Below are 27,872 nucleotides of genomic sequence, written 5' to 3' on the forward strand. Positions count from 1 at the left end.
CCTGATAAACTGTTTTATCTTTGGGATGCCATGCTCCCGGCCGCCGCCGAGTGGCGGTGTGCACCCAGCTCTCCGCCCCCCACCCAGGGCAACTTGCTGAAGAGGCAGATCACATTACACCCCTTGCGCACAAATACGCTGGTGGTTTCTTATGTAGTAAGTGCACGCATGACACGGTCACCAGAACCCGTAGTCGACGCTAACCCACATGTCGATGTCAAGGACATCCACGCGACGTGCGGTGGCTGTCCCGGGACGATCAAACGCCCAGTGCGGGGTGTCGACCGACCCAAGCGTCCATTCCCAGGTTCTGCCGGGGACTCATCCCCGGAAGAACCAGTCAGCTTCGAGTCTTCTACCCCTCGGGGCGGCAACTGGCCGGGCGCGGAGAGGGTTAATCCTATGACGTCATAGCCAGAGCCTTCTTCCTTCCCTACCTTCAGTCAGTTCCCGCCCCGCCTTAACCCTCCCGTTCGGGCTTCCCTGCCTCCCAGTTCAGCTCCTAGGCCCGGGACTAGCCTGCCGGCGGACCCGATCCCCTCTGAGACCTCGGTCAGGACGGGGAGGGGGAGGTGAAAGGGATCCTGAGTCCGCACTGAGCCCAGGTCCGGGGAAAGGAGAGGGTGTCTTCGCGAGACAGCAGCCCTCTCCCTCTCCGAAGCCTCCCCCAGCACCAAGGGGGCTCCGCATAGGGCCGGGATCACAGGACCGCTCGGAGAACAGGGAGAAGGACTCAGGAGCAGAGGGCGAACGCGGAGACTCGTGGGCGCGGGCCAGGCCGCAGCCCCACTTGTGCTCCAGTGCCCAGCTCCCTGCCGAGGGTCACCGCCCCCCTCGCCGCCGCCTCGCACCGCCCCCGCGCCGTCCTCGGCCCCGCCCTCTAGCTCCAGGTCCGTCCTTCCTTGACCCTCGTCCCTCCCTTTCTCCCTCCTCCCGACACCTCCTCCTCCAGACTAGCTCCCGGCGCCGCTAAGTTTCTCCGCTCCGCACCGCGCGCGCTGACCCCGGGCCCGGGCCTGGCCCCGGCCACCCGACCATGCTGTGCGGTAGCTGGAGGAGCCGCCGGCGGCAGCCCGAGGAGCCCCTGGTCCCAGCCCAGGTCGCAACGCCCGTAGGGCTCGCGTCCCCGCCCGCATCCCAGGAAGGCAACATCAAGAGGCCCGGGCTGCGGGCGCTGAAGAAGATGGGTCAGTGAGCGGCCAGGGTGGCTCCGGGTGGGCGCGCGGACGCGCCTCGGGGGCGAATCTTGGGAAGATTGGGGTGTTCCGACGAGCCCTTCGTGGGTTTCCCAGTAGGGATGTGGGGAGTTTGGCGAGGGATGGAAGGCCAGCGCCGTTCCAGAGTGGGGCGGGGTGGAGTGTCACACCTGGGGTCACCCGAGGTCCCGGGTCTGAGCGAGGCTTCCAGGACGACTTCTGGGAGTATGGTGTGGGAGTTTGGACGAGGGCTGCGGACTGGAGTCCGAGAAGGTTGGAAGAGTAGAAAGGGAGAGACAGGCTTAGGATGCCCGTCACCCCCTCCCGGACACCCTGTGCCTTCTAGGGTCTTCCAGCGCTCGGGGCATCCTAGATTCTTGGGCCCCTTAGGGCATGAGAGTTATAGAAGAGGCTGTCATCTTGTGCCGACCTTCCAACCTTACAGTCCCCACTGGGATTAGAGCAGCCGCACAGCACTGGAAGGACTGGTCTAACTGGTGAGAACACTGACCTTTGGGTCAGAAAGCCAAAGTTGCCTTCTTAGATTTGAGGGAAGTCATGGGGGAACGGAATGCAATTGTGGTTTATCAAGCATCTCCTGGATGTAGGCCAGCACTGGGTGGTTAGGGATGTGGTGCCCATCAATCTTCTTCACCTTCCTGAGAGGTAGGTGGTATAATCCCCATTTCACAGACGAGGAAGAGAAAGTAAGGAATTTGCCCATGACCGTAGAGCTAGTAGAGGGCAAAGGTTGGCGTGTACCCCCACACTGCCCCTGGCAGCCTCTCAGAATCTGGGCAAAGTGGGACTGAGTGGGGGTTGAGGGCTTGAATGAGGGGGCATGTGTGTGAAAGTAATGTTTTAGTATTTATTTTTATTTATTATTTATTTGGCAGCACCAAGCCTTAATTTGTGGCACACATGTGAAATCTTTAGTTGTGACACGTGGGATCTAGTTCTCTGACCAGAGATCAAACCCTGGCCCCTGCATTGAGGCCAGAGTCTTACAGAGTCTTACCACTGGACCACCACGGACGTCCCTGTGAGAGTATTTTATACACTGTAAAGTACTGTAAAACTGAAGTGGTGCTGGAGAACTGTGGTCAGTAGAATAGTTAATGATGGAGAGGCTAGAGGTGGGACTGAGGGAATAGAAGGACAGGGTTGCCTGAAGACCTGTGTGAATCTTGGGATAAAATGCAGAGGTCTCTCTTGCCAGTCTTACCTTCTCTTACAGCCACAGGGCGTGTAAGATCTAGTTCCCAGATCAGGAGTTGAACCCATGCCCCCGGCACTGGAAGTGCAGAGTCTTAACCACTGGACCACCAGGGCAGTCCTCCTGGTCTTACTTTCTCTGTCCTCCATTGTTTTTGTTCTTATTTCTGCCTCCTTTCATTTGACCTGAATTTGTTGAGCGCTGTGTTCTGATCACTGTGACTGGCACTCTCCTTATAAACACAGAAGACATGCTCTCTGCCCTATGTTTCATCAATCACACATGCGTTCAACCAACATTTATTGAGTGCCTATAGTATGCTCTCGGAGAAGGCGATGGCACCCCACTCCAGTACTCTTGCCTGGAAAATCCCATGGACGGAGGAGCCTGGTAGGCTGCAGTCTGTGGGGTCACGAAGAGTCAGACACGACTGAGCGACTTCACTTTCACTTTTCACTTTCACACATTGGAGAAGGAAATGGCAACCCACTCTAGTGTTCTTGCCTAGAGAATCCCAGGGACGGGGGAGCCTGGTGGGCTGCCATCTGTGGGGTCGCACAGAGTCGGACATGACTGAAGCAACTTAGCAGCAGCAGCAGCATAGTATGCTCTGCCCTAGGGGTTCAGCAACAAACAAGACAGACACGGCCCCGGCCCTTAGTGAGCTGAAGCGCCAGCAAGGGTGTCAGACAATGAAACCAAGAAACAAGGCTCTGAAGGATAGAGCAAGAGGCTGGGGAGCCCTGACTGCACCCCGGAACTGGAGGGAGACTGGAGTGAGGCCAAAGGGGAGACGCAGGGAGAGGCTGGATCCTCGAGGCCCCGGAGGGTGTCAGGAGCTCAGGAAAGGTCTTAGACAAGAGGAGAGCAGGAACTGTGTAGGTAAGGGTGGGTTGGATGAACACAGAGGTAAAACAGGGAGCCCCACTGGAGGGAGGCTGGGGGGTCAGTTGGGCAAAGTTGTTGGGGGGAGGCTCAAATGTGAGCTGTGGAACCAGAATGGATTCCAGGACTACAGGGAGGTGGACTGAGCTGGACTCTGCTGTCGGCGGGATCTGGGAGATGTCTCTAATGGGGGGCGGTGTCCTCCTCTGGTTTACAGGGCAGTGGTGGAGAGAACGATGCCTATGGGGAGCTGAGGTGCTGCGGAGACAGCAAAGGGCTGGCGTTAGGCCAGAGAAGCAGCCCTGGGAGTCAGCCACCCTCGAGGGTTACGTTTGCCATGGGAGGGTTGAGGTGACAATCCTGCCCACCTGCCTGTCTCCTCATTCCGCACCCATTTGCCAAGCCCCATGGCTCAGATCATGAGGAGTCTGCTTACAATGCGGGAGACCCAGGTTCAATACCTGGGTTGGGAAGATCCCCTGGAGAAGGAAATGGCAACCCACTCCAGTATTCTGACCTGGTAAATTCCATGGATGGAGGAGCCTGGCAGGCTACAGACCATGAGGTCGCAAAGAGTTGGACACGACTGAGTGACTTCACATCAGGGTGCCAGGGTGTTGTGCCAGGGCTGGGGCTTCAGAGATGGAGAATACCTAGCCCTGGGGGAGAGGACAGTCTAGGAAACACTTATAGACAAGTAATTGGTGCTAAGCCCAAAACTCAGTGCCCTGTGGCTGAGTAAGGCTGCACGGGAGTTTTGGGCATCCTGTGACAGTGACACTGTTGGGAACTATGTGGGTGTCAGAATGTCACCTGGGCACCCTCCCTCCCCTTGGCTGCTGCACCATCCTGTTGAGTGACTGCCTTCTGCGAGGAATGTCGACTCCATGGGGAATGCCCCTTCTCCAGGCCTCACTGAGTCCAGGAACAGGGTGGAGGCGAAACCCAGGTGTCCTGGGGCCCGTCTGCTCAGGCCCACAAGGCCAAGGCCTATGTCTACCACCCACGTAGCTTTCGATGCGACCCCTGTGGCTGCTGCCTCTCCCAGAATGATCCTCAGGGTCACGCCTGGTCACTGCCTTTGCCACACCCCTTGGTGGTGGTTGAGTCGCTTAGTTGTGTCCAACTCTTGTGACACCATGGACTGTAGCCCATCAGGAGCCTCTGCCCATGGAATTTCCAAGGGCAGGAATATTGGAATGGTTTGCCATTTTCTTCTCCAGGGGATCTTCATGACCCAGGGATAAAACCTGGGTCTCCTGCATCGTAGGCGGTCTCTTGACTGCAGTAGATTCTGTATCAACTGACCACCAGGGAAGCCCCACCCCTTAGTCCAACAGAACAGATTTTCTTTCAAATCAAGTCAAGAGGCCAGGGCAGGGAGTGGCTCAGAGTCAAAGGCTCAGAGGGGCTCAAGGAAAAGAAAGGGCTTGGAGGGCCATACTGGGGGAAACTAAGATGAAGGGGGAGGGAGGCAGCCCCCATATTGAGTGGGAGTCATTTGTGGAGCACAGGGTCCAGCCTGCTCCAGCCCCCTGCCCCTGGGCTGGGCTGCTGGCCCAACCTGTTCCTAGGAAGCCAGGGAAGAGTTGAGCCGAAGAGGAGCCAGGAACACAGTGCAGTGCTGAGCACACAGCAGCCTCGATCCTATTTAATCCTCTCCATCCCCGGGGAAGGTGCTGAGCTGTCCCCATGTGACAGATGAGAGGCTCAAGATGGAGGGGGAGAAGTCACCCACCCAAGGCCATATGGCTAAGAGGCAGCAGTGCCTGTCTGCTGCCAAAGCCATCATTGAATGATGGCTCTTTATTGCCTGGGTTCCTCTGGTGGCTCAGATGATAAAGAATCTACTTGCAATACAGGAGACCCAGGTTTGATCCCTGGGTTGGGAAGATCCCCTGGAGAAGGAATTCAGGGAATTCTTTCCTGGAAATTCCATAGACAGAGGAGCCTGGTGGGCTACAGTCCATGGGGTCACAAAGAGTCAGACACAACTGAGCGACTAACACATAGATAGGCATACAATTAACACCTTTGTCAATTACCACCCTTGTAACACTGTGCTAGTGCTTTTCACGTACTAGCTCATTTAATGTCAGAACCGTATGAAGTAGGTGGAACGATTAGCTTCATCTTATTTTAAAATGTTCATTTATTTGCACCAGGTCTCAGTTGTGGATGCAGGATCTTTAGTTGTGCCGTGAGATCTCTTAGTTTTGCCATGTGGGGTCTAGTTCCCTGACCAGGAATCGAACCTGCACCCCCTGCATTGGAAGCACAAAGTCTTAGCCACTGGACCACTGGGGAAATCCCTAACCTCATTTTTCAAGTGAGGAATCTGAGATTTAGAGAAGTTCAGTAACTTGGCCCAGGATTCAGAGCTCAGAAGTGTTTATAGCTAAGACAGGATTTGAGGATTTGAACCCAGGAAGTTGGCCCAGAGTCCAAGCTCTTAACACAATGAATGGATGAGTGACTTAAGCCTGGTGGGGAGGGACCTGCTACACCCCTCCCCCATATTGGCTCTGCCAACCTCCAGGGGGTGTCCTCATAGGGCTGCCCCCCAAAATACAGGATGCCCAGTTAAATACACTTTGCAGATAAACCACACATAATTTGGGACATACTGATACTAAATTATTATTTGTTGTTATCTGAAACCCCCATTTAACTGGGCATACCGAGTTTTGCCTGGCAGCCCTACCACTCCAGAGTCCCAGTCGCTCCACCCCAATGCCTAATCCCCCAGAGCAGAGCACTGAGTGGGCAGAAGCTGCTCGCTTCCCTCTCCAGTCTGCACACACCACCAAATGCCACAGGGCAAGCGTGCTCTGCCCCCAGTCTGCCCAGAACAGGTCCTGCAGGGTGAGTGGGGCTCCCAGGGGGGAGGTTGGCACCTGGTGGGGGGTCTTCCGAGAAGCCCCTGGTCCAGGCAGATGCCTGGCCTGGGTGGTGGGAAGGGCTGGGGTGTGCCAGGCAGGGCCGAGGGCTGGCTCTTTCCTGCACTGTGGCCTCCTCACCTCTTCTCCTTGTTCAGCTCTGGGGAGCCCCTGTCTACCATCTCAGCCCCCAAACAGCCTTCACCCTGGTCTGGCCCTGCCGAGAAAGGTGATGCCACCTTCGTGGCACTGTGTCTGCCTGGAGGAGGGGAGCGCCGCCACCCTGCCCTGACTTTGTTGACGTTTCAGGGAACATTATGGATTCTGGCGCTGAGCCCCACTGAGTTCTAGCCTTGGGTGTGGTAGCCAGCCTGGGTGAGGGGGACTCGCTTGGTACCCAAGGTGTGGGGCTGCCTGCTGGCTAGGGGATTCGGGTGGGAAGGTGTTTGAGACCGCTCACTGTTGGCTCTCTACTCCCAGAGCCTCATGGCCTCAGTACCAGGAAAAGCTGCTCTCCTCCCTGCTCCTGTTGGCATGAAGCTGACACTGTCTGTCGCTCTTGCCTGCATGTCTCACATTCCTGCTGGAGTCCCGTGTGCCCTTCCTGAGTGTGTACTGGTACGCGCGCGCATGCGCACACGTGCACACACGCACTGCCTAGTTTCCATACCAAGCGAATCACCTTCCTCCCACCCACCAACCGCCCCCCCGACAGACACACAGGTGCACACACCATATATGCACACACCACCCTACACACACCTTCAGTCCTTACACACCCTGGCCTCTGCATATACACCCCGTGACCACACAGCACCTCCCACCCCTGCCCCCTACACAGTCCTTACATCCGCCCCTGCCTTAGGCCACCCACACTGTTCGGCATACATGGCTCGTCCACTCTGAACATCAGTGGCCCATCTATGAGAAGGGTGGAATTTTTTTTTTTTAACGTTAAACAAAATGTATTTGGGTTCTTTTTTTTTTTTAAGTATTTGTTTTTGGCTGCGCTGGGTCTTCGTTGCTGTGCGAGGGCTTTCTCTAGATGCGACAAGAAAGGGCTACTCTCTAGTTGCGGTGCGCTGGCTTCTCACTGCGGTGTCGTCTCTTGTTTCAGAGCACGGGTTCTAGGGCGTGTGGGCTCAGTAGTCGCAGCTCCTGGGCTCCAGACCACAGGCTCAGTAGTTTCGTGGCACAGGGGCTTGGTTGCTCCGCTGCATGTGGGATCTTACCAGATCAGGGATTGAACTTGTGTCTCCTGCATTGGCAGGTGGATTCTTTTCCACTGAGCCACCAGGGAAGTCCAGAAAGGTGGGATTTAAGGGACAGAGATGAACTTGGCCTCCCACAGCCTCTTCCAACTCTGTTGCCCAGGCAGATTCCTGCCCCACCCCCAGCCTTGGCCACAGAACCCCTCTGGCCCCCGGACCATACACAGCCTGAACTGCCCAGGCCGAAGGTGGTCGCTGGGAAACTGTGGGGCTGCCTGTTTCCCACCACCTTCCGGTCCCTCTCTGGGGGCAGAGGTGAGCCTTCAGCTCAGGGAAGGTGTTTGGGCCCGAGCTGATGACAGTGGGCCGAGCGGGAGACAGAATCAGCTGGAGGCCGTGAGACTCAGGAGCAGGGATGGAGCAAACTACCCATCTTCCTTCCCAGGCGCTGCCTCAGTTTCCTTCTTTATCATTTATTTCAAGCTCCCTGTGGACGGGCCCCAGGTGGATTAGGGTTCAGCCCCATAGAGCCCTTTGGGTGAGCTCCCTCCCCAATTCTCAACACACTCCAGCTTCACCACTTATTGACCCTGCAACCCTGAACAAATTCATTAGCTGCCTCTTTAACAGCTTTATTGAGAATTAATTCACCCATTTAAAGTGTATGGTGGTTTCTGGCGTGCATGCTCAGTCGCTTCAGTCGTGTCTGACTCTTTGCGATCCCATGGACTATAGCCCGCCAGGCTCCTCTGTCCATGGGGTTCTCCAGACAAGAAAATTTGAGTGGGTTTCCATGTCCTCCTCCAGGGGATCTTCTCTACCCAAGGACTAAACCTGCATCTCCTGCATTGCAGGTGGATTCTTTACGCACTGAGCCACCTGGGAAGCCCCTCCTGGCATATTACATTGTTATTATCATTATTTTTGGCTGTGCCATGATGGCATGTGAGATCTTAGTTTCCCCACTAGGTATCGAACTCGTGCCCCCTGCATTGGGAGCATGGAATTCTAACCACTGGACCACCAGGGAAGTCCCTTTATTTCCAAAAATCATTCTAAAATATATATAACATAAAATTGGCCATGTAAACCATTTTGAAGCAGATAATTGAGTGGCATTAATGACATTGACAATGTTGTGCTATTTCCAAAACTTTCCCATCACCCTAAATAGAAGCTCTGTAACCATTGGGCCATAATTCCCTGTTTGTCCCTTTCCAAAATCCCTGGTAACCTCTAATTTACTTTCTGTCTCTGAATTTTTTAAATTGAGGAATAATGATATAAAATGTTTCTATGGATTTGACTGTTCTAGGTACCTCATGTAAATGGAATCAGATGTTTGTCCTTCCGGGTCTGGCTTATTTCACTTAGCATAATGTTGTCAAAGTTCATCCATGTCGTACTTTGCAGAGATCAGACGTCACTCTTTATACGGCTGAATAGTATCCCACCGAATGATTAGACTGCATTTCCCTTATCTGTTTATCTGCTGATAGACGCTTGGGTTGTTTCCACCTTTTGGCTACTGATTGTCCTCGTTTTTACTACTATTATTTCATAATTGTTCCCCAACCTGCTCGGTCGAGGTGGCCATGGTGCTGGCCCAGCCCCACTCCAGAAATGGATAGATAGGCAGAAATGGATAGATAAAGAACCCACGGAAACCGCAGGAGGTAGGCTCTTAGTGAACCTGCTCCAAGTGAGTAGGAATGAGGTCCAGGAAACATCTGTGGGTTTGGATCTGGCAGGACTAAAAAGATGTTTACTGGGCAGCTAGGCAGAGGGCCAGGCCCCTCACAGCATCACTGCCTGGAGCTTGGACCCTCCTCCTGACCTCACCCCCTTACCTCTGCCCCCCTTGTCTGACACCCCATACCTCTCACTATCCCAGGGTTCAGAAGCTCAAGCAATGGAGAAATAGAGACAGCCATCCAGGTGCTCAGCACCCGGCCCAGCCTGGCACTTCACCCTCATTCTGTGAAGCCTTTCCACTGGCAGTGTGGGCGGAGGACAGTGTGGTTCAAGGGGCAGTGTGATCTGGGGGCCCTTGCTGGTAGGGCGGGCAGAATGGAATGTCACCCCTTCCCAAACAGGCTCTTGGGGAGCTGGGGTGAGAGCCAGGAGCAGGGCCCCCATCAGCGTGGGAATCTGTCCCCCTGGGGGGCTGGTCAGGAGCTCAGGCTGTCTTTCTCCATGTCCTGTTTGCAGAAAACTCTGGACAAAACAGGCCCTCGGTGATGGTGACTCACCTCCATTTCCGGCCTTAGTCATTCACCAGCTCCCCTCCTCCCCGCCCCCCAACTCTGGGCTTGGCATCACAGGGCTGGCCGGGTCAGGGGAGGTGGCTCCAGCTACAGAGCTTAGTTGTCATGGAAACGAGAAGTCCCCTTTCCCACAGCTGAGAAGGTCGAGAAGGGGTGGCCTCAGCCTCGGTGGCACTGCAGGGCTCCCTGATTTCCCTGCCCCCCACCCTCAGGAAGAGAGCATGCAGAGGTTGCCCAGATATGAGGATAGGGGGCTGAGGGTCTGGTGAGTCTCTTGGCCTGGCACACGCCATGTTCTAGCTCTTTGTGTGGAAACAGGAGGGTTCCACCTCCCCTTCCTGGCTAGGTGGCACTGAGTGGCCATTGACCCTTCTAGAAAGCCACAGTCCTGAGGACAATGGGCCTCTCTTCCGTCCTTTATTTTAAAGGGAGACCCCTTGGAGCCATTAGGGTCACAGATTGGCCCCAAGGGGGACCATAGCCTCTTTTATTTATTTATTTTTTATATATTTATTCAGCTGCATGAGGTCTTAGTGATGGCATGGGGGAATATTGTTGCATCCTGCTGATCTCTCCTGGCCACACACAGACTCTCTAGTTGCAGCACAAGGGCTTCAAAGTTTCCCTTAGCTGTTCTGGAGTGCACAGGCTCCACAGCATGTGGGATCTTAGTTCCCCCACCAGGGATCGAACCTGAGCCCCCTGCATTGCAAGGCAGATTCTTAGCCACTGGACCACCAGGGAAGTCCCCATAACCTCTCAAGGATGGCAGGTTTCTCCTCCTGCCTCTGAGTCCATGATTCTCGATCATAGTCTCTCTCAAAGTCACAAGGTAGATTCTTTTTTTCCCCCGGCTGCCTTGGGTCTTTGTTGCTGTGTATGGACTGTCTCTCGTTGCTGCAAGTAAGGGCTACTCTTCATTGCGGTTAGTGGGCTTCAGGTTGCGGAGGCTTCTCTTGTTGTAGAGCAGGGGCTCTAGGGTGCAGGAGCTTCAGTGGTTGCAGCACCTGGGCTCAGTAGTTGAGCGTGCGGGCTTAGTTGCCCCGCAGCATGTGGAGTCTTCCCAGACCAGGGCTCGAACTTGTGTCCCCTGCATTGGCAATGGATTCTTAACCACTGGACCAGGAGGAAAGTCCCACAAGGTAGGACAGATACCCAATATACGGATATCCAATCCCCAACCTGCACCTGTTGAACGAGAATCTCTGGGTCATGGGTTTCGCAATCTCTCCAGGTGATTCTGATGCACAGCCAGGGTTGAGAAACCCTCATCCACAAGGCTGCTGCTCGGAAGTCGGGGCAGATGGCTCAGGGCTGGGACTAGAATGCACTTAGTCCCCCAGCTGTCTCTCCATCTGCCTCACCTTTCAGAAAACACTGACTGCAAGCCTGGCTCTGGGACAAGCCCTGGGGTGAGGACATCCCAGTGCTTCAGTTTATTAAAAATCCACTGAAATTACAATTTAGGTGGGGTGATTTAATTAAAGTAAAAAGTGTCATTGGTAGTCAGGGAAGGGGAACTCCCATTTGAGGATAGATCAGGGAAAGCTTCCTAGAGGAGTGGTATCTGAGCTGGTCCTTGAAGGACTCTGATATGAAGAAAAGATGGAGAAGGATCCTACAAAGGCTCCCAGAGTCAGGGAGAGGCAGTCACAGGGATTTAGACCTGATTCCTCAGGTCAGAGTTTGCATCAGACAAGCAGGGTCCTTGAGGGATGGGGCACAAAGCCTAAAGCCAAGCCCAGTGCTGGGAGCTTGTTAAAATAAAAGGAGGAAGAGAAGCCCACTGTCCTGTTTCCTTTGGCACACACAGTGGTGTTTGGGGATTTTTATTTCAATTTGATTTAATTGCCAACACTGAAAAATTTGGAGGCATCACATACAAATTCAGATTCCAGTTCTCTGGAATCTCTGGGCCCACATCCACCCCTGGCTGGCCCCGTCCTTTCCAAAGGGCGTGGACCCTACAGTTTGACTGGTTCCCACCCATTCTATAGTCCCCTGGCTCACAAACTTTTATTTTTGACCCCTGCTGAGACACATCCAAGCAAAGGGTGTGGCCCCACGGAGCAGGCAGCAGCTTGACTGAATTTTGGATTTTGCAGCAGCTACTATTGTGGTCGCCACTTTGTGAATGGAGAACTGGAGGCTTAGAGCAGTCACAGGGTAGTGCCACCATGGCCATGACAGAAGTGACAGAGCTGGGATTTGACCCCCGAATCCCGCTCTGTCCTATGTCTCCAGGCCCAGGGTGGTTGCAGGGAGGGGTAAAGAGGATAGAAGGAGCAGAGGGCACAGTGTGCTGGCCAAGGGTGAAGATGCTGGAGCCTGACCTCCAGGGTTTAAAGCCTGTTTCCACCACTCCCAGCCATGGAATTCTGGCAAGTTCCCGAAGCATCTCTGCACTTGTTTTCCTGTGTGTTAATACATGAGTGGGGTCTGGCATGTAGTAGGTGACTTACAAGCATTTTGTCGTATTAAGGAAGAGGGACGCTGTGACTGGAGAGCACATGGGGTTGTGACAGTGTCTGGACAAGGGGGATACCTAGTGTCACGGAGATCATGCTTTCTGCGGGCCTCACCAGGGCATCTGGAGGTCAGCCTCAGGCTGGCCAAAGCAGGGCTGGGCCTGGCCTGCTTGGTCTGAGACCCTGGAGCCAGAATGACCTCCTTGTCCTTGAGAAAGCAGAGGTGAAGAGCTTGGGTTGCAATAAGAAAGATTTAGGTTGGATAGTGAGACTACCCTCTTGATGATGGTCGGATGGAATGAGTCTGAGCAAATTCCAGGAGATGGTGAAGGACAGGAAAGCCTTGCATATGCTGCAGTCCATGGGGTCGCAAAGAGTCGGACACAATTGAGCAACTGAACAAAAACAACCCTCTTGATGGTCAGAGTTTTGTCTCAAGGGAAAAGGCTCTTGATGGCAGATTCTAGGCTTGAAGCCTGGAGGGCAGTGACAGAAAAGGTGACCTTTAACAGGCCAGAGCCCCAGGCAGTGTCTTGAGCAATAGCTCTGTTCTGAGGCCTCCAGGGGAGGCTTGGGAGGAGGGCCAGCCTGTTGCTGGCACCCCTTCCAGGGGGCCCTGGGTGGGATACACCGAGCACAGGCCTTGGGGCCAAAAAGCCTAGAGCCACAGCCAGTTCAGTGACCCGTTACCTGGAGAGGAAGAGCTGCCTGGGGAAGCCCGCCTGCTTCTCCCTGCTGGGGAGGGGGTTAGAATTCCAGGGTGCCCATGGCCTCCCGTCCCCACAGGCCTGTCGGAGGATGAGGATGTGCGGGCCATGCTGCGGGGCTCCCGCTTCTGCAAGATCCGCTCGCCGACGTGGCAGAAGGAACGGCTGTACCGGTTGCAGGAGGATGGCCTGAGCGTGTGGTTCCAGCGGCGCATCCCGCGTGCGCCTTCGCAGCACATCTGTGAGTGGGGCCGGGGAGGGCATGGGCGGCCTGGGGACAGTGGCGGCCTGGCCTCGTCGCCCTGACCCGGCCGCGCGCGGTCCGTTCCTCTCCGCAGTCTTCGTCCAGCACATCGAGGCCATCCGCGAGGGCCACCAGTCCGAGGGCCTGCGGCACTTCGGGGGCGCCTTTGAGCCGGCACGCTGCCTCACCATCGCTTTCAAGGGGCGCCGCAAGAACTTGGACCTGGTGGCGCCCACGGCCGAGGAGGCGCAGCGCTGGGTGCGTGGTCTGGCCAAGCTGCGCGCGCGCCTCGATGCCATGAGCCAACGCGAGCGCCTTGACCAATATCCTCCCGGGGAGTGTGGCAGGCGGGCATGGAGGGGCCAGCCCCATGCCAGGAGGACTCCCAGCCCCAGGAGAGGCGTGGCTCCACTCTTAGGGGCCCTGAGATTTGAGACTGAGCCCTTGTCTTCAGAACTGAGGGTGGCGGCCAGGCGTCCCTAGGGAGCCTGGGTCCCACAAAGGATGCGCTCCTACGGAACTCAGGAAGTTCACAGGCTGAGAGGAACGCACAGTTCCCAAACTGGGAGCCCCCAGGCGGGAGGGGATGAGTGTGTGTGTAGTCAGGGGAGATTGCTTATCTGTCAATTACCTGTCAGCTGGGGGCGGGGCCCAGCCTCTTGCGGGTATTTCCTGAGCACCCACACCTGGATCCACTCCTATCTGCACCGGGCAGACTCCAACCAGGACAGTAAGATGAGCTTCAAGGAAATCAAGAACCTGCTCCGCATGGTCAACTTGGACATGAACGACATGTACGCCTACGGCCTCTTCAAGGTGGGCACCTGCCACCACTCTGACCTCTGCCTCCCCCAGCCATGGGAGTCCTCGGTTCCCTTCCCCCGCCCCAGGCTTTTGTGGAGAGTCGCCTCTTTCTGCAGAAAGGCTGCATCTGGGCCTTACTCTACCCTTTCACCCAGGGAAGCCACGGAGCCAGGTTGGGAGCCTGGGCCCAGAGCTCCTTCCTCACCCTCAGGCAGAGCCCAGGTAGCGAGGACCTCAGGCTCATGGGCACACGCGTGAGCACACCCCCTCCACTGTGGCATCTGGCACCTCCACACGTGACCATGTACACCCTACGTGTGGGAGGGGCCCACAGGGGTGGGCTCTGCATCCATGGCCCAGTTGGAGCACGCGGACTGTGTGACCCTGAGGGACAGGAGGGCCACGGCACCTGGACTCCTGGACGGACAGCGCCACGTGGACTGCACCATGTACATTCTCAGCGGTGTGTTGCTCGTTGACCTTGGTGTGAATGTGTGAGAACAGTACCGCATACACACCAGAGCGGGGTTCCGGCACAGAGGCCCAGCCCTGCCTGAAGCTCACAGTTTTTTCTCCCCTATCTTGTTTCTTGGGGTAGGCAGAGGGATAAGCCCTGAACCCAAGAGACCGTCTTTAGAAACCCAGCCCTGCGATTTAACAGCTGCGTGAGTCTGAGTGAGACCTGCGGCCTTGCCAGCTCTCAGTTTTTCCACCTGTGAAATGGGAGACGTCACCTCCTGTCCCAGCCGTGGTGGATGATGGGGGTGTGTACAGAGCATGGGTGTGAGAGCACCCGGCTCACCCAGGGTGTCGTCCTCCTCTGAGCCTCTCCCTCCTGCCCTCTAGGAGTGTGACCGCTCCAAAAATGAGCGGCTGGAGGGGCCAGAGATCGAGGAATTTCTGCGGCGGCTGCTGAAACGCCCTGAGTTGGAGGAGGTCTTCCATCGGTACTCAGGAGAGGACCGCGTGCTGAGCGCCTCTGAGCTGCTGGAGTTCCTGGAGGACCAGGGCGAGCACAAGGCCACACTGGCCCACGCCCAGCAGCTCATCCACACCTATGAGCTCAACGAGACAGGTGAAGAAGGGTCTGACAGATGGGGCTGGGGCCAACGCAGCTCGGGGCTTGGCGTCTGACAGGTCTGGGTGCCCAGCTAAGTGGGCTCTGCTGTTCCTGACTGTGGGCGCCATCTTGGGCAGCTCACCTCACTTCTTTGGGACTCAGCCGCCGTCTCTGTAAATTGGCATAGTAATGTATCTTCCTCACAGGGTTGGGTTGAAATTAAATGGCATAACTCGGGAGTCCCCTGGTGGTAGTGGTTAAGATTCTGGGGTTTCACTGCTGTGGGACCCGGGTTCAATCCCTGGTCAGGAAACTGAGATCCCAGAAGCTGTGTAGTGTCGCCAAAAAAAAAAAGGCATAACTTATGTAGAGTCTAGTCAGTAGACAAGTGCTCATTATTACTAAGTTGAGTGAGCTTTGAGATTTTGGGGTCCAGACACAGGAGTCCCTGGATAGCCTGATGCTCTCTTCTGCCCATTTTCTGCAGCCAAGCAGCATGAGCTGATGACACTGGATGGCTTCATGATGTACCTGCTGTCCCCTGAGGGAGCTGCCCTGGACCTGGCCCACACACGCGTGTTCCAGGACATGGACCAGCCCCTCGCCCACTACTTCATCTCCTCCTCACACAACACCTACCTGACTGACTCTCAGATCGGGGGACCCAGCAGTACTGAGGCCTACGTCAGGTACCACAATGTGGGGATGGTGGAGCTGAATAGGTCTGGGAGCCGGTTTGGGGGTGATGAGGGGCTTAACTCCCACCGTGGGCTTCCTGGGGCCCAGGAGGCCTGCCCCTTGCCCTGCTCTGTGCTATCCACAAGATACTTTGTCCATCCGTCTGTCTGCAGGGCCTTTGCCCAGGGATGCCGCTGTGTGGAGCTGGACTGCTGGGAGGGGCCAGGAGGTGAGCCGGTCATCTATCACGGCCACACCCTCACCTCCAAGATCCTCTTCCGAGACGTGATCCAGGCAGTGCGAGAGCACGCTTTCACGGTGAGCCCCGGGACCCGCACACTCAGCCCCAGAGCCTTGCTGGCAACCCCAGCTGATCTCTGTCCTTCCAAAAGAACCACCTGGGACTTCCCTGGCAGTCTAGTGGTTAGGACTCCACACTTCCACTTCAAGGGGCATGAGTTCAATTCCTGGCCGGGGAACTAAGATCCTGCATGCTGTGCAGTGTGGCCAAGACAAAAAACAAAAGAAACCCCTGCCCAGAGACTCACTTTCACCAAGTGCTGCTGGGACAGCTGGCCAGTGGGGTGGAATAAAGCTGGACAAGGGGCTCCCTTCTCCCACCCTTAAGTTTAGTAATTGTATGAAAATCATAAAATTTCCAGAAGAAAACCATGTGGGTAGGGAAGGACATGTTAATCATGACTCACAAAGAGGAAATCATAAAACAGAAGCTCAACGTTGCACCTGCATAAAATTGCCACATGTGTCAAGGTATAGGAATCTTTCCATCAACAAATAATGGGCTGGGACGAAAAGTGTGTAACCTAAATGGCATGGTCAGTGTCATTAACATTGAGAGCATTTATTAAAAGAAACATTCCTGCAGCCCCTCTCAGCTCCCCAGACAGCCCACCCCCTTCCCCGGGGCCCCAGATCTGACCTCTGTCCCTCTATGGACACACTGATCCTGGTATGTCCCACATCCACCCTCTCAGTCTCCCCCAGAGTGGGTTTTCCAGACATCTGCCTGCCTATCCTGAAGGGGGTCGGGGGCTGGGTGTAGCAGGGGTCCTGGTGGGGGAGGGGCTAGTGTCTCTGAGCTGCTGCCCCTCCCCCTCACAGGTGTCCCCGTACCCCGTCATCCTATCCCTTGAGAACCACTGCGGGCTGGAGCAGCAGGCTGCCATGGCCCGCCACCTGCACACCATCCTGGGGGACATGCTGGTGACACAGACACTGGACTCCCAGAATCCTGAGGAGCTGCCATCCCCAGAGGTAAGGCTCTCAGACCCCCAGCCTGGGTGGGCGGAGGGTCTGGCTCCAAGGTCGACCATCCACCTTTGTTCAGGACCCCTCTCCTCTGTCTTAACCTTCTGTTTTTTTTTTTTTTTTGGCCACCTTTTGTGGCATATGGGTTCTTAGTTCCCAGACCAGGGGTTGAACCCACGCCCCCTGCAGTGGAAGTGCGGAGTCTTAACCACTGGACCGCCAGGAAAGTCCTTTCTGCCTTAACCTCCTGTGTCACCGTTCATCTGACATCTGCACCCTGTGGTCTTGTCACTTGCCTACCTTCCATTTTGACTAGACGCCTCCCACCCTTGTTCCTGGCATGCAAGGCCCTCCATGACCTGGCCTGACCTCCCCACCCTGCCTCCTGCCCACAGAGTCCCTGAGGGCTTGGCCGTTCCCTTGTTTGACACTGTCTTCTCCACCTGGAGCTCCCATGCTCGCCAGGTGCCACCTGCTTAGAGTCTAGCTCAGTAAAGGGCCTCTTCCTGTGGCCTTAGCAACTTCCTCAGCGCTCTGGCCAGAAGTGGTCCATCTTCCTCTCTCCCAAACCCCAGAGCATTTTATCTGCCTCTTCAGGACACATCCTTTTAGGGTTCCTGGAGAAAACTCTCCTCCTACTCCCAATCCCAAATTACACAGGGAATCTGGGTTCACCTTTGTGTGTGATTTGACTTTATTAGTATGAAAAAAAACATACATATGGTAAAAGAAAAAAGAGAGCATACACAATGAAAAATGGATTTTCCTCCACTCCTGCTCCCCTTGTCGTATTTCTGAAGACGTGATCACCTTCAATGGTGTCTTGTATATTCTTCCAGAATTTTCCATGCGTCTATATACCTATATACCTGTGGACAGTGATCTTCTCTTTCAAGTCGTAGACAAAAAAGATCCTGTGAACACATGTTCTACCTGCACTTCTTTCGTGAGATCTTTTTTGAAGAGAAGGCCTTCTCTTTCAACCCTGAGCTGCCTCATTCATTTTATTGTCTGGCTTGCAGTACTCTGAGGCTTGGAGGCACCTCATTAGCCAGTCCCCTGTGGATAGTCCCATAGGCTGTTTCCCTCATAGGTTTTTTCCTGTTAGGAACATCACTCATGTGTGTCTCTTTCCCTGCTCACCACCCCAAGCCAGCCCCTCACACAGTGGTGTCTGAATGATGGACTGACACAGGGGCAAGGGAGCTTCATTCTTCCATGCTGGATCTACAGAGGCTGAAAGGCCGGGTCTTGGTGAAGGGGAAGAAGCTGCCAGACACTAGGAGTGAGAACGGTCGCATCCTATCAGAGCGGGAGGAGGAGGATGAAGAGGAAGATGAAGAGGAGGAATTGGGGGCCATAGAGCAGAGGCGGCGGGTGAGTGTGCCAGCCCGGGCTGGGCAGGCACTGTGGAGCTTGGGGACAGGTGGCCGAGAGAAGGGAGGTGGGACGACCAGGGGGCTGGAGCTGGTGGGTGGGGGGCAGACCCCCACTGAGGCTTGTCTCCCAGGCCAAGCAGATCTCCCCGGAGCTGTCGGCCCTGGCCGTGTACTGCTGTGCCACCCGCCTGCAGACCCTGCGCCCGCCCCCGGTCCCACCCCAGCCCTGCCAGGTCAGCTCCCTCAGCGAGCGCAAGGCCAAGAAGCTCATCCGAGAGGCAGGTGGGAGCCAGGATGTGGGGCATCTGAGGCAGGAGGGAGGTGGGGACCGGCGGACCCCGGGTGGGTGGGAGATGCTGACGTTGGTCTGGAAAGGAGAGTGAAAGGGCTTTGGGGGCAGTGAAGAGAGGGGCTTAGGGAATGAGTGCCCGGCACCGGGCCAGGTATGCATGCAAGAAGAGGGCACTGGGACAAGGGAGACTGCTGTCTGCCTTCACGGGCTCACAGCCTAATCCGGGGCCAGACATAGACGGATAACTGCGGTGCGGGGGGATCCACTGGGTCTGACAGAGGCTGGGGGAGTCCTGCAGCAGGGGGAGGAAGCAGCCAGATGAAGAGGGGGAGGGGACTTCCAGACTGGAGAAGCAGGTTGTCCCCAGGCCTGGAGGTATGACATACACGGAAGGGTTCCTGGAACCCAAGGTGGGGCTGGAGGAGTGTTTGTGGATTGAGCAACAAAAGATTGCAGCCTGGGGCCAGGGGCTCCACCCATGGAGTCAGGAATGTGGGGACTCTGGGTGGGGGGTGGGATGCAGTGCCAGGCTGTGGGAGGGGGTCCCTGTGCCCCTCTGGACTTCAGGAGCCTCCTCATGAGGACCCCCTGCCCCCTCATCAGAGAGAATGAGGAAAGGGGGCAGCGGGAGCTGACGATGGGAATTCTGCCCGTTCCCAGCTGGTCTCTGGAGGTGGCAGGGGGGCGGGGAAGGTGGCTGACAGGCTCTGGCAGCCAGTGATACCCCAGTGGCCACCACAGTCCCACCCCACCTCTCCCCCAGGGAACAGCTTCGTCAGGCACAATGCCCGCCACCTGACCCGTGTCTACCCGCTGGGGCTGCGGATGAACTCGGCCAACTACAGCCCCCAGGAGATGTGGAACTCGGGCTGTCAGCTGGGTGAGTGGGGACAGCAGAAGAGGGGGTGGGCAGGGGCCACTTTTGGGGGTGTGGCTCTGGGAGCCATGGAGGCCCCAGTGGTGATGGGGCAACACAGCTTTCCAGAAGTCAGAAACATGAGTCTCAGTCATAACAATTATTAAAAGACTTGTCAACAGGTGGGGAAACACAAATCAGGGTTGTTGGTTCTTGGCAGTGTAAAATCTCAATTTTTTTATGAAGGTAGAAATTAAAAGGGCTTCCCAGGTGGCGTAGTGGTAAAGGAGCCGCCTGCCAGTGCAGAGACACAAGAGACCCAGTTTCCATCCCTGCGTTGGGAAGATCCCCCCGGAAAAGGAAATGGCAACCCATTACAGTCTTCTTGCCTAGAGAATCCCATGGACAGAGGAACCTGGAAGGCTGCCATCCATAGGGTCGTAAAGAGTTGGACACAGCTGAGAACAGAAAAAAACTTCCACTCCCTTGTGCCCCTAACATAAACACACACACACACACACACAGAGGCAGTCCCCACTAAGTCCACACTGACGAGAGGGGGCTCTGGAGGACACTGAGCATCGCCAAAGGAGAGGAGTGTGCCCCTTGGGGAAGCTAGGGAAACCTCTCTCTGGCCTTGAGGGATTTCAGCCATGAAGTACAGGTGGTAGTGGGGCTGGGTCCCTCGCTGCCATGATGCCCCCAAGCCATGGTTGGGGTGGGATGGTACTCCCACCCAGGCAGGGGGACCCTCTCTGGAGAGAACCAAGTCCTCTCCACACCAAGTCTATCTGTGGGGAGGGCAGTGAGCCCCTGAGACTGAGCAGTGAGGAGAGGGCCACTAAGAGGCCCTGCCTTGCCTCTGCTGTGTCCACAGTGGCACTGAACTTCCAGACACCGGGTTACGAGATGGACCTCAATGCTGGGCGCTTCCTCGTCAACGGGCAGTGTGGCTACATCCTGAAACCCGTCCGACTGCGGTCGCCCAACACAACCTTTGACCCTGAGTGTCCTGGGCCCCCCAGAACGACTCTCACCATCCAGGTCAGAGGCCTGGGCCGTGCCCTGCCCGGGGTCCCCTCTGCGGGGGTGGCACCAGCCCGAGGACAACGGAGGCCTGGGGAGGGCCCGGGAGGGTGGTGTGAGCGCCTCGGGCCGGGCTGCAGCCCCCCTTCTCCCCGCACAGGTGCTGACGGCACAGCAGCTGCCCAAGCTGAACACCGAGAAGCCCAATTCCATTGTGGACCCGCTGGTGCGCATTGAGATCCACGGGGTGCCCGCGGACTGTGCTCGCAAGAAGACCAACTATGTGCTCAACAACGGTGCGTGGGGGCCCTGCTGGCGGGGGGCGGGGGGGGGGCGGGGGGGGGCGGAGTAGAGGGCGGTGGGGGACGGAGTAGAGGGCGGGCCGCAGAGAGCGGAGGGAGGTGCTGGGCGGGGCTGGCCCTGCGGGCTCTTGACTGCCAGGCCTGCGCCCTAGGCTTCAACCCCCGCTGGGGGCAGACCCTGCAGTTCCAGTTGCGGGTTCCGGAGCTGGCGTTGGTCCGGTTCGTGGTAGAGGATTATGACGCCACCTCCCCCAATGACTTCGTGGGCCAGTTCACGCTGCCTCTCAGCAGTCTGAAGCAAGGTTGGTGGGGGTTGGTGGGGTAGAAAGGGATGGGGGGTCCCGGCCTCCAAGACCCTGTTCACTGGGGCCACCCATTTCCTCCGAGAGCCTGCCCTGAGCCAGGCCACCCTGGGAGTGGGATGCGGTCTGCACCCTACATGCCTGGCCATGCGGGGCAGTGGACAGAGAAGCTGACGCAGGGCTACCCTCCCCGCAGGGTACCGCCACATCCACCTGCTTTCCAAGGACGGGGCCTCACTGTCACCGGCCACTCTCTTTGTCCACATCTGCATCCGGAGCTGAGCCACCCTGGGTTCTGCAGGTGCCAGTCTGTGTCCCACGCCCTCCGGAGTGGAGGGCGTGATGGAGGACCAGCCCCTCCATCCTCCCGCTGAGCCTGCCAGGCTCTGGTCTCAACTGGGTGCTGGGGGCTGCCTGCACCCCTCCTGAAGAACGGGAAGTTGCTCCTTGCTCTGGGCTGTGAGATGGCCTCAGCCCACCTGGTCGTCATGGCTTATGAAGAGCCAGGCCTGGTGCTGCCAGGAGACTTAGGGAGCGGGACTTGTGAGCCCTCGACCACTCTCTGCTCCCCAGAGGGGCCATCCCAGCCTCCTTCCCACGAGGAGTCCAGCCACCACCCCCCGCTCCCTCCCCTGGCATTAGCCACCCGCTAAGGCCCTCCTTCCCTCTCCAGCTCTTGAACCTGAGCTCCCTTCCCCTGTTAAATCAAGGAGGGAGAGGGAGGCTCAGCTCTGGGGAGACCTGGGAATCGGTTTCTAACTTGTGTCTTAGAAGAGCCCTGGAGAGGTCAGTAGAACAAAATAAAGCAAGTTTATTTTACCACTGCCACCCGCTAAGTACCGCTGAGGCCACAACCACAGGCCTCGGGGAGGGCCGGGGCAGAGAGAATGTCCCTTGGGCCTCTTCCCACCTCTGGGTCATTTGTCTAAGAAGGACAGGGCGCTGGAGGGGCTGCCACAGCTCAAAATAGCCCTGACCTTTCTTGGCTCAGAGCTGCTGCCAGCATCACAAGACTGTGAGGACAGCGGTTCACAAGGCCACCCCCCGAGAAACACACCGGGGATCTGGAATGGTGAGGGGGGCTTCTGCCAGGGTGCAAGTGTAGCTTTAAAGGGGGTGGTGACAGGACTCTGAAGGACTTCAGAAAGAGTCCCCCCTTTCCAGGCTCAGCTGGGTTCAAGGCCCCTGTCTCTTCAGTAGACGAATCCCAGAGACCTGGGACTCTCCTTCCACCAGCCAAGCAGCCTTTTTTGGACAAAGGCTTGGGAAGCAGGGGGCTGCTCAGGTGCCTCTAGAGATGCTGGGAGAGCGTGCCCAGACCGCAGATGACAGAATCTGGAGGAAATCCATCAGAGAGTGACTTTCTGGGATTAAGCGTGGAGCCCTGGCATCTGGGGTTCCTTGAAGCAGCAAGACCAACACTGAACAAGCACAGAGCTTGGTGCCCATTTCCCGGAGGGTGGCCTGGGGCTGGGCTGCCGCTGGAAGCTGCCCCATAGAACCCAGGGCTGGGCTGTCTCCACCTTCCTGCCATCCCAGGACCTGATGCAGAAAGTGATGGCCTCACCCTGCTCTGTTTACACTGAGGAGGGCATTTGGTTCTGATGAATCTGTGCATCTGAAAGAAGAGAACTAGACTCAAGCGGCCCAGATGCCCACCCCCCATCCAGGAACCATGAAGGAACGGGCCAGGTAGTCTGGATGCACAGTCTCAGGGCTGTCAGAAGAGCCGGGCGGCCACCCTGCAGCCCCACAGAGGGGGCAGGTGAGGCCCCAGGTCCAGTGTGAGGGTATGGAGAGCAACTAAGCGTTGTCCTGCCCCCACAGGGCCAGGTCTGGTCGGGGTCTGGGCCGGGGGTCCTGTGTCAGGTGAACCCTGGCCACCAGACTGAGGCCCCAATCCTGCCTCTCATCTCTGGTTTGATGCAGCAAGAGGGTTTCTGGCTAGAAGAGCCCCAAAGCTGGGAAGAATCTTTAAGGCAACAAAGTCGACAGGAACTGATTATGGGAGGTGAAGGCAAAGAAGAAACACAGCTGGTAATTCTGAAGACCGCTGGGTGGAGACCACCCGCAGGGCTATGTTTTTTTTTTTCCCCCCCAGCCCTGAAAGCCTGGAGTGAGCTGCTCCTGGGTGGGGAGAGACCTAAACTAGGTCTGGAAGGGTCAGGGAAAAGGCTTCAGGGATGATCCCAGGGGCAGGACCTCTCAGGCTGCTGCTCAGGGCCCAGGTTCCCTGGAAAGGGACTTGGAGGCACCAGCCGTGGAGGGGTACATGGATGAAAAGGTCCACAGGAACAGAACAGGGGTTGGGGTGGGGAGGAGTTCAGACATGGTTCCTCAAGACCCTTCCTGGGAAATTTTCTGGGTTCAGTGGGACCTAACAGCTTGCATTGTTAAGCACCCCTGGAGGGGACTTCCTTGGCGGTACAGTGGTTAGGACTCTGCGTTTCCAATGCAGGGGGTTTGGGTTCGATCCCTAGTCTGGGAACTAAGATCCCACATGCTGTGTGTCAAGAAAATAATAATTAAAACACCCCAGGTGGCTCAAAAGAACCACCTGGCTCCTGCCCTGCAAAGGGAGGGGTGGCATCTGGACAGTGGGAGGGGTGGTGCCCGCACCCTCTGTCAGAGGAGCCATGCTGACCTGGACTGAGGGGGCGGCTCTGCCAAGGTCCTGAGTGCTGGCCTAGAGCCTGGCTGCTCCTCTTACACAAACTAAACCCAAGTCAGTACTGGCTCCTTGCTGGCGGGTGGGAGAGGTTAGGGGAAAAAGAGCCAAGCTGGCCCTCAAAGGGTAGTCTTGCCAAAGGAAAGTATTGAGAAGCGTCTCTGGTCACGAGGGCCCTCCTTGCAGGGCGAGAGGGCTCTGGCCCAGATTGGGGGCTCTGGGGTTCCCCTGCCACCTGCTGACCAGAGGAATACCAAGAGGGCAGAAGGCTGTGTTCAGCTGCTTCCTTTATTAGAAACAAGTGAGATGTACCAAGCAGAACAACAATGCATTTGGTATTTCTTCCCCCACCCCGGAAATGGATGCCCCTCCCACAGCCCGGAGCAAAGCCAAGACACAAAGGTGAAGCCTCCCCTTTCCCGTTCCTGGATGCGGGTGCCTGGTTGGCAGTCAATCAGTATTTTTGAACTGATCTGAATGAAATCTTCCCCCACAGCCTCCCCAGGGACAGTCTGTTTGCAGGCCTGCCTTCCCCTGACAGTAATAACCCGAAGCTCTGCGTCTCCTCTGGTTCCAGGGCAGGCGGCCAGGCCTGAAGAAGGGAGCCCGGGGTGGAAAGGCCCTGGCCAGAGATACGCCCCGCCCCGTCCCCTGGCCCAGCAGCCACCCTCTCCAGGGCTGAAGCTGTGAAGCTATCCAGGCCTTTGGGCCATCCCTTCAGTTGGTTAAATGCTGGTCATCTTTGGGCAAAGAATTCAAGAGCGCTGGGACACCCACCCTAGGCTTCAAGTGAGTCAGCAAGTGGGTGACGGCAGTCAGAATGGAGTTGCAGGCAAGGCCTGAAATTTTCCATAAACCTAGGTGTTGCGGTGGCTTGATGTAGGCCGGCCTTCAAACGAGACAGCAGCATCTTCGGAAGCAGGCGTGCGTGGGGACACCAGCCCTGTGCAGACCTCAGTCCAGAACCGAGACCTCCTTTCTCCCCAGCTCTCTCCATACAGAGACAGGAGGCCGTGGGAGTGTGCTGCGGGGTCATTCCAAAGGCTGGAGGTAAACATCAGGAACATGGAGTCTGAAAGCCCAGCACTGGAGGCAGAGGGTGAAGCCACACCCGGGAGGCCCACTGTGAGCGGCGGCCTGAGGCAAGTCCCAGCTGATGAGCTTGGAGGCCCTGGGCTCTTCGCCTTGTTTGGTTTAAGCCAGTCACGGCTCCACCATCCTGCAAGGCCCCAAACCCCAAGCAATGGTTCTCTCTGCCCAGAAGTCCTGGAACGGGTCGAGTGAAGAACCCAGGGAGTGCTTGGGCAAAAAGAAGACTAAGAGCAGCCACAACCCCACTCCTGCAGACCTGTGGATGGTGCTGAAGGCAGGGCAGGGTCCCTACAGAGGGCGACAGCAGAGTCCAAGGAGCAACTGCAGGGAGACACTGGGACCTCCCCAGGCAATCGCTTTCTTCCAGAGCGGGCATGGGCCTCACAGTTTCCATCCCATGACTTTAGTCACCAAGGCAAAGCTCACTCCTGGGGCCGTCAGGCACCCCAAATTTCAGAGGCAGCTCAGGCCGGGACCTGGCCCAGAGCTGAGCAAGCTCGTGACAGGGAGCCTGTCCAAGTTCCAGTCCTGCCTGAGGTGGGAGAGTCGGGAACTTTTTCTCTGACATCTTTAGAAGCACGCACAGGGTGGGCTGCTCTGGGCCATGGGATGCCATGTGTCTGATGTCTGTGAGGCTGTGTGGGCAAGCCCCTGCCTCTCCGACTCCGCCGTCTGTGGAATGCAGTGCACATCTTGCTGAGAACAGCAGCTTCTTTGGTCTGGGTATCTTGGAGTCAAGGAGTCAAAGGTCAGCCACGATGGGGGCCTACAGTTTGCAGCACAGGGACAACGGGGAGAAAGGAGGCCCCCTAGAGGCCTCTGATGAAAGTGTGATCAATGGAGTTGGGGGTTCCGTCTGCAGGAAGCCTGGCCAGCAGCCCTGCTTGGGCAGGGGCAGCACGGCCCCATCCCAACTAAGCACATGATCCCCTCCAGCTCTGGGGACTCTGCACAATCAGTCTCTGGCAAACCTCACCAGAGCCCACAGCCTGCAACACAGCCCTCCTGGCCCATGGAACACGATTTCAGTTCCCACAGCTGGGCTGAGCCTGGCCTGCCGGCAAGACTTCCTTCCCTCTACAAGTAGAGGTAAAAGCAGCCAGGAAACCCCCTACCTCACACGTCACACCATCCACCCACTGACCTCGTCCTAGAGCAAAAGTTACATACAAGTCTGGATATGAGTTGCTGCTGCTGACAATTCATAGCCCAACCCTCCCCAAACCACTTGGCTGAGCGAAACTGAGGAATGCCTACGTGACAGTCATGTGACTGGAACCTCCATTATTTGGAGGGCCATAGGCAGCATCAGTCACCATTACCACCGCAAAAATCCACAACACATCATCAGTGGAAATCAGACTCTGACAATGGCAACAGGAAATCATTTCTGTTGCCAAGTGCAGACTGGCATCTCATCACCACTTCCTGCCGTGACCTGCAGGCTGTATGTCTTGGAAAGGAGCAGAGACGGCTAATGGGCTGGAAGGCACCGGCCCAGGGCTGGAGGCTGAGGTCTGGGTATCAGCCCCACACCATCCTTGCCCAACCAATCCTGGGGGCATCAGGTCCTGGTTCTTTGCTCTAAGATGAGCTAGGCAGGGCCTGCACTGACATAGTCTCCACAAGGTCCCAGGTGCTATACAAGGAGGTCAAAGGTCTCCTTCATACTGCCAGTCACCCCAGGCAGTGGAAAAACAATCTCACAGGACTTATCCCTGTCATATAAGATTGGCAACAGTTGGCTAGAGAGCCTGGATGTAAAAGTCAGTTGTTGGCAGGATGACTTCCTACAGGGAGCAGGCCAAGAGGACTAGAAGAGGGAACTGGATTCATGAAACGCACTTTCACAGGTCATCCCTGCTGCGCAGGTTCAGGATGCAAAAAAGGTACAGCCCCTGCAGGAGCGCCTCAGAGTCAGGTCTGCCCCAGCCAGGCCTCCACCTGCTCTTCCCAGAGAGCGCTGAGCCCTCCCCAAAGCCCTGCACAGCCCCTCCACCCGACGCTGCCATTGCCAAGCCAATCAAACCCAGCTGACTCAGAAGGGGAACTGGGTAAGCCTCCCACATCCTCTTTCTCCTGCTCCCCTGAGAAAAGTCCATGCCTGCTTTCAGAAGGAAACAATTCAATTGTACCGATATGTGTCTGTCGGGCACTGGCCTTAGAGTCGAATTTTGAGGAATGATCTGGATTCAGTTTTTCATTAGAGACCAAACATCCTTGTACATTTGGAACATGAAAGATATTTAAAATATTTATATATATATATATAATATATATATATACTTTTATTATTCACCCGTTAACTCCATAATATGCCAATCACGAGCTAGTTTTCAGCAGTTACATTCCCTTGATCGCGGCTGCATAACGATGCGATTAATTGGAAAACAGGGAGACCAGAGACACGGCCAGAGATGGCATCTCGCAGCCTACGCCATTAATACAATCATCAAGTTCAGCGGCGGTCTGTAAAGCCGGTTCAGTTCTGCTCCCCTTGCCAGGGATTCTCACGTTTGTGAAAATTGGACCAACAAGTGGTGGGGCTCCATTTCCTGGTAATTCTCAGTGGCTTTATCCAGAATCTCACTGGCAACTGGTTACTGTAACACCAGCCCAACCTAGGAGAGCCAAGAGGGGAAAGGCAGAGTTGAGGGGGCAGCTATCCGGACTCCCCTACTCCCCGTGCAGTCCTGAAGGCCCAGTGACAGAGTCCGCAGGGCGCTACTGTGCGGAGTGAGCAGGCTCCGGCGAGTCCTGGGCTCTCACTCAACCTCTACCTGATGCTTCAGACATCAGAGCCTTTATCTGCAGCACCCTGAGGAATACTGGGCACCAGGCCGCACTCCAGTTCATCTGCCAGGTACCCTATAAGTGTCGGCTTCCCCTGGCCCTGAGCTGCCCTCTGGAGCTGGTGGAGGAAGGGCCATGCTGGGACGAGGGCAGCAGCCCCTTGAGTCAGACTCTCTCTTCCTGGCAGACCACGGGCATGTGACTGGCCAGTGTCCTGGGACAGTCCCAAAGCCCTGCCGCATTGGACGAGGCCACTCGCCTGGTGGGAGGATGCTGAC

The 27,872-nt window shown here is 56.5% G+C and overlaps 2 protein-coding genes across 7 annotated transcripts in view; one reads left to right on the top strand and one right to left on the bottom strand.

Annotated features, from left to right (window-relative positions):
- The first annotated feature begins 950 nt into the window (after window positions 1–950).
- On the top strand, window positions 951–21,860 carry PLCD3 (phospholipase C delta 3). Of its 5 annotated transcripts, none has more exons than XR_015147521.1 (15): window positions 951–1,187; window positions 12,909–13,070; window positions 13,168–13,396; window positions 13,760–13,889; window positions 14,724–14,952; window positions 15,425–15,626; window positions 15,789–15,933; window positions 16,738–16,890; window positions 18,118–18,261; window positions 18,395–18,545; window positions 19,319–19,435; window positions 20,289–20,455; window positions 20,578–20,733; window positions 20,892–21,041; window positions 21,238–21,860. XR_015147521.1 is itself a non-coding variant. In XM_086357239.1 (15 exons), the coding sequence occupies exons 1-15, from the start codon at window positions 1,037–1,039 to the stop codon at window positions 21,321–21,323; spliced, it is 2,352 nt and encodes a 783-aa protein (XP_086213365.1). In that variant the 5' UTR covers window positions 951–1,036; the 3' UTR covers window positions 21,324–21,860. The 5 variants fall into 5 exon arrangements, 4 of the variants coding, with proteins under 4 accessions (XP_086213365.1, XP_086213368.1, XP_086213366.1 ...); XM_086357239.1 differs by having other exon boundaries at window positions 20,598–20,733; XM_086357240.1 differs by lacking the exon at window positions 951–1,187 and adding an exon at window positions 6,093–6,162 and having other exon boundaries at window positions 20,598–20,733.
- A 2,119-nt stretch (window positions 21,861–23,979) lies between these two features.
- The window catches only part of NMT1 (N-myristoyltransferase 1), a 34,233-nt gene continuing 30,340 nt past the window's right edge, over window positions 23,980–27,872 (bottom strand). For both annotated transcript variants that reach the window (XM_086357243.1, XM_086357244.1), the window contains exon 12: window positions 23,980–27,422. In XM_086357243.1, coding sequence (XP_086213369.1) covers window positions 27,402–27,422 — 21 coding nt within the window. In that variant the 3' untranslated portion in view covers window positions 23,980–27,401. The remainder of the gene's footprint in view (window positions 27,423–27,872) is intronic.

The sequence above is a fragment of the Bos grunniens genome, chromosome 19 (assembly GCF_055505025.1).
Source record: "Bos grunniens cultivar Pamir isolate PY7600 chromosome 19, Bosgru_T2T1.0, whole genome shotgun sequence".
NCBI classification, from domain to species: Eukaryota; Metazoa; Chordata; class Mammalia; order Artiodactyla; family Bovidae; genus Bos; species Bos grunniens.

Excerpts from the sequence above, each read along its gene's own strand:
- PLCD3 (XM_086357239.1), top strand. The coding sequence starts at position 1,037 with ATGCTGTGCGGTAGCTGGAGGAGCCGCCGGCGGCAGCCCGAGGAGCCC. Across the intron at positions 15,934-16,737 it reads TGCGAGAGCACGCTTTCACG|GTGTCCCCGTACCCCGTCAT; the intron begins GTGAGCCCCGGG and ends TCCCCCTCACAG. Across the intron at positions 20,456-20,597 it reads GAACGACTCTCACCATCCAG|GTGCTGACGGCACAGCAGCT; the intron begins GTCAGAGGCCTG and ends CTCCCCGCACAG.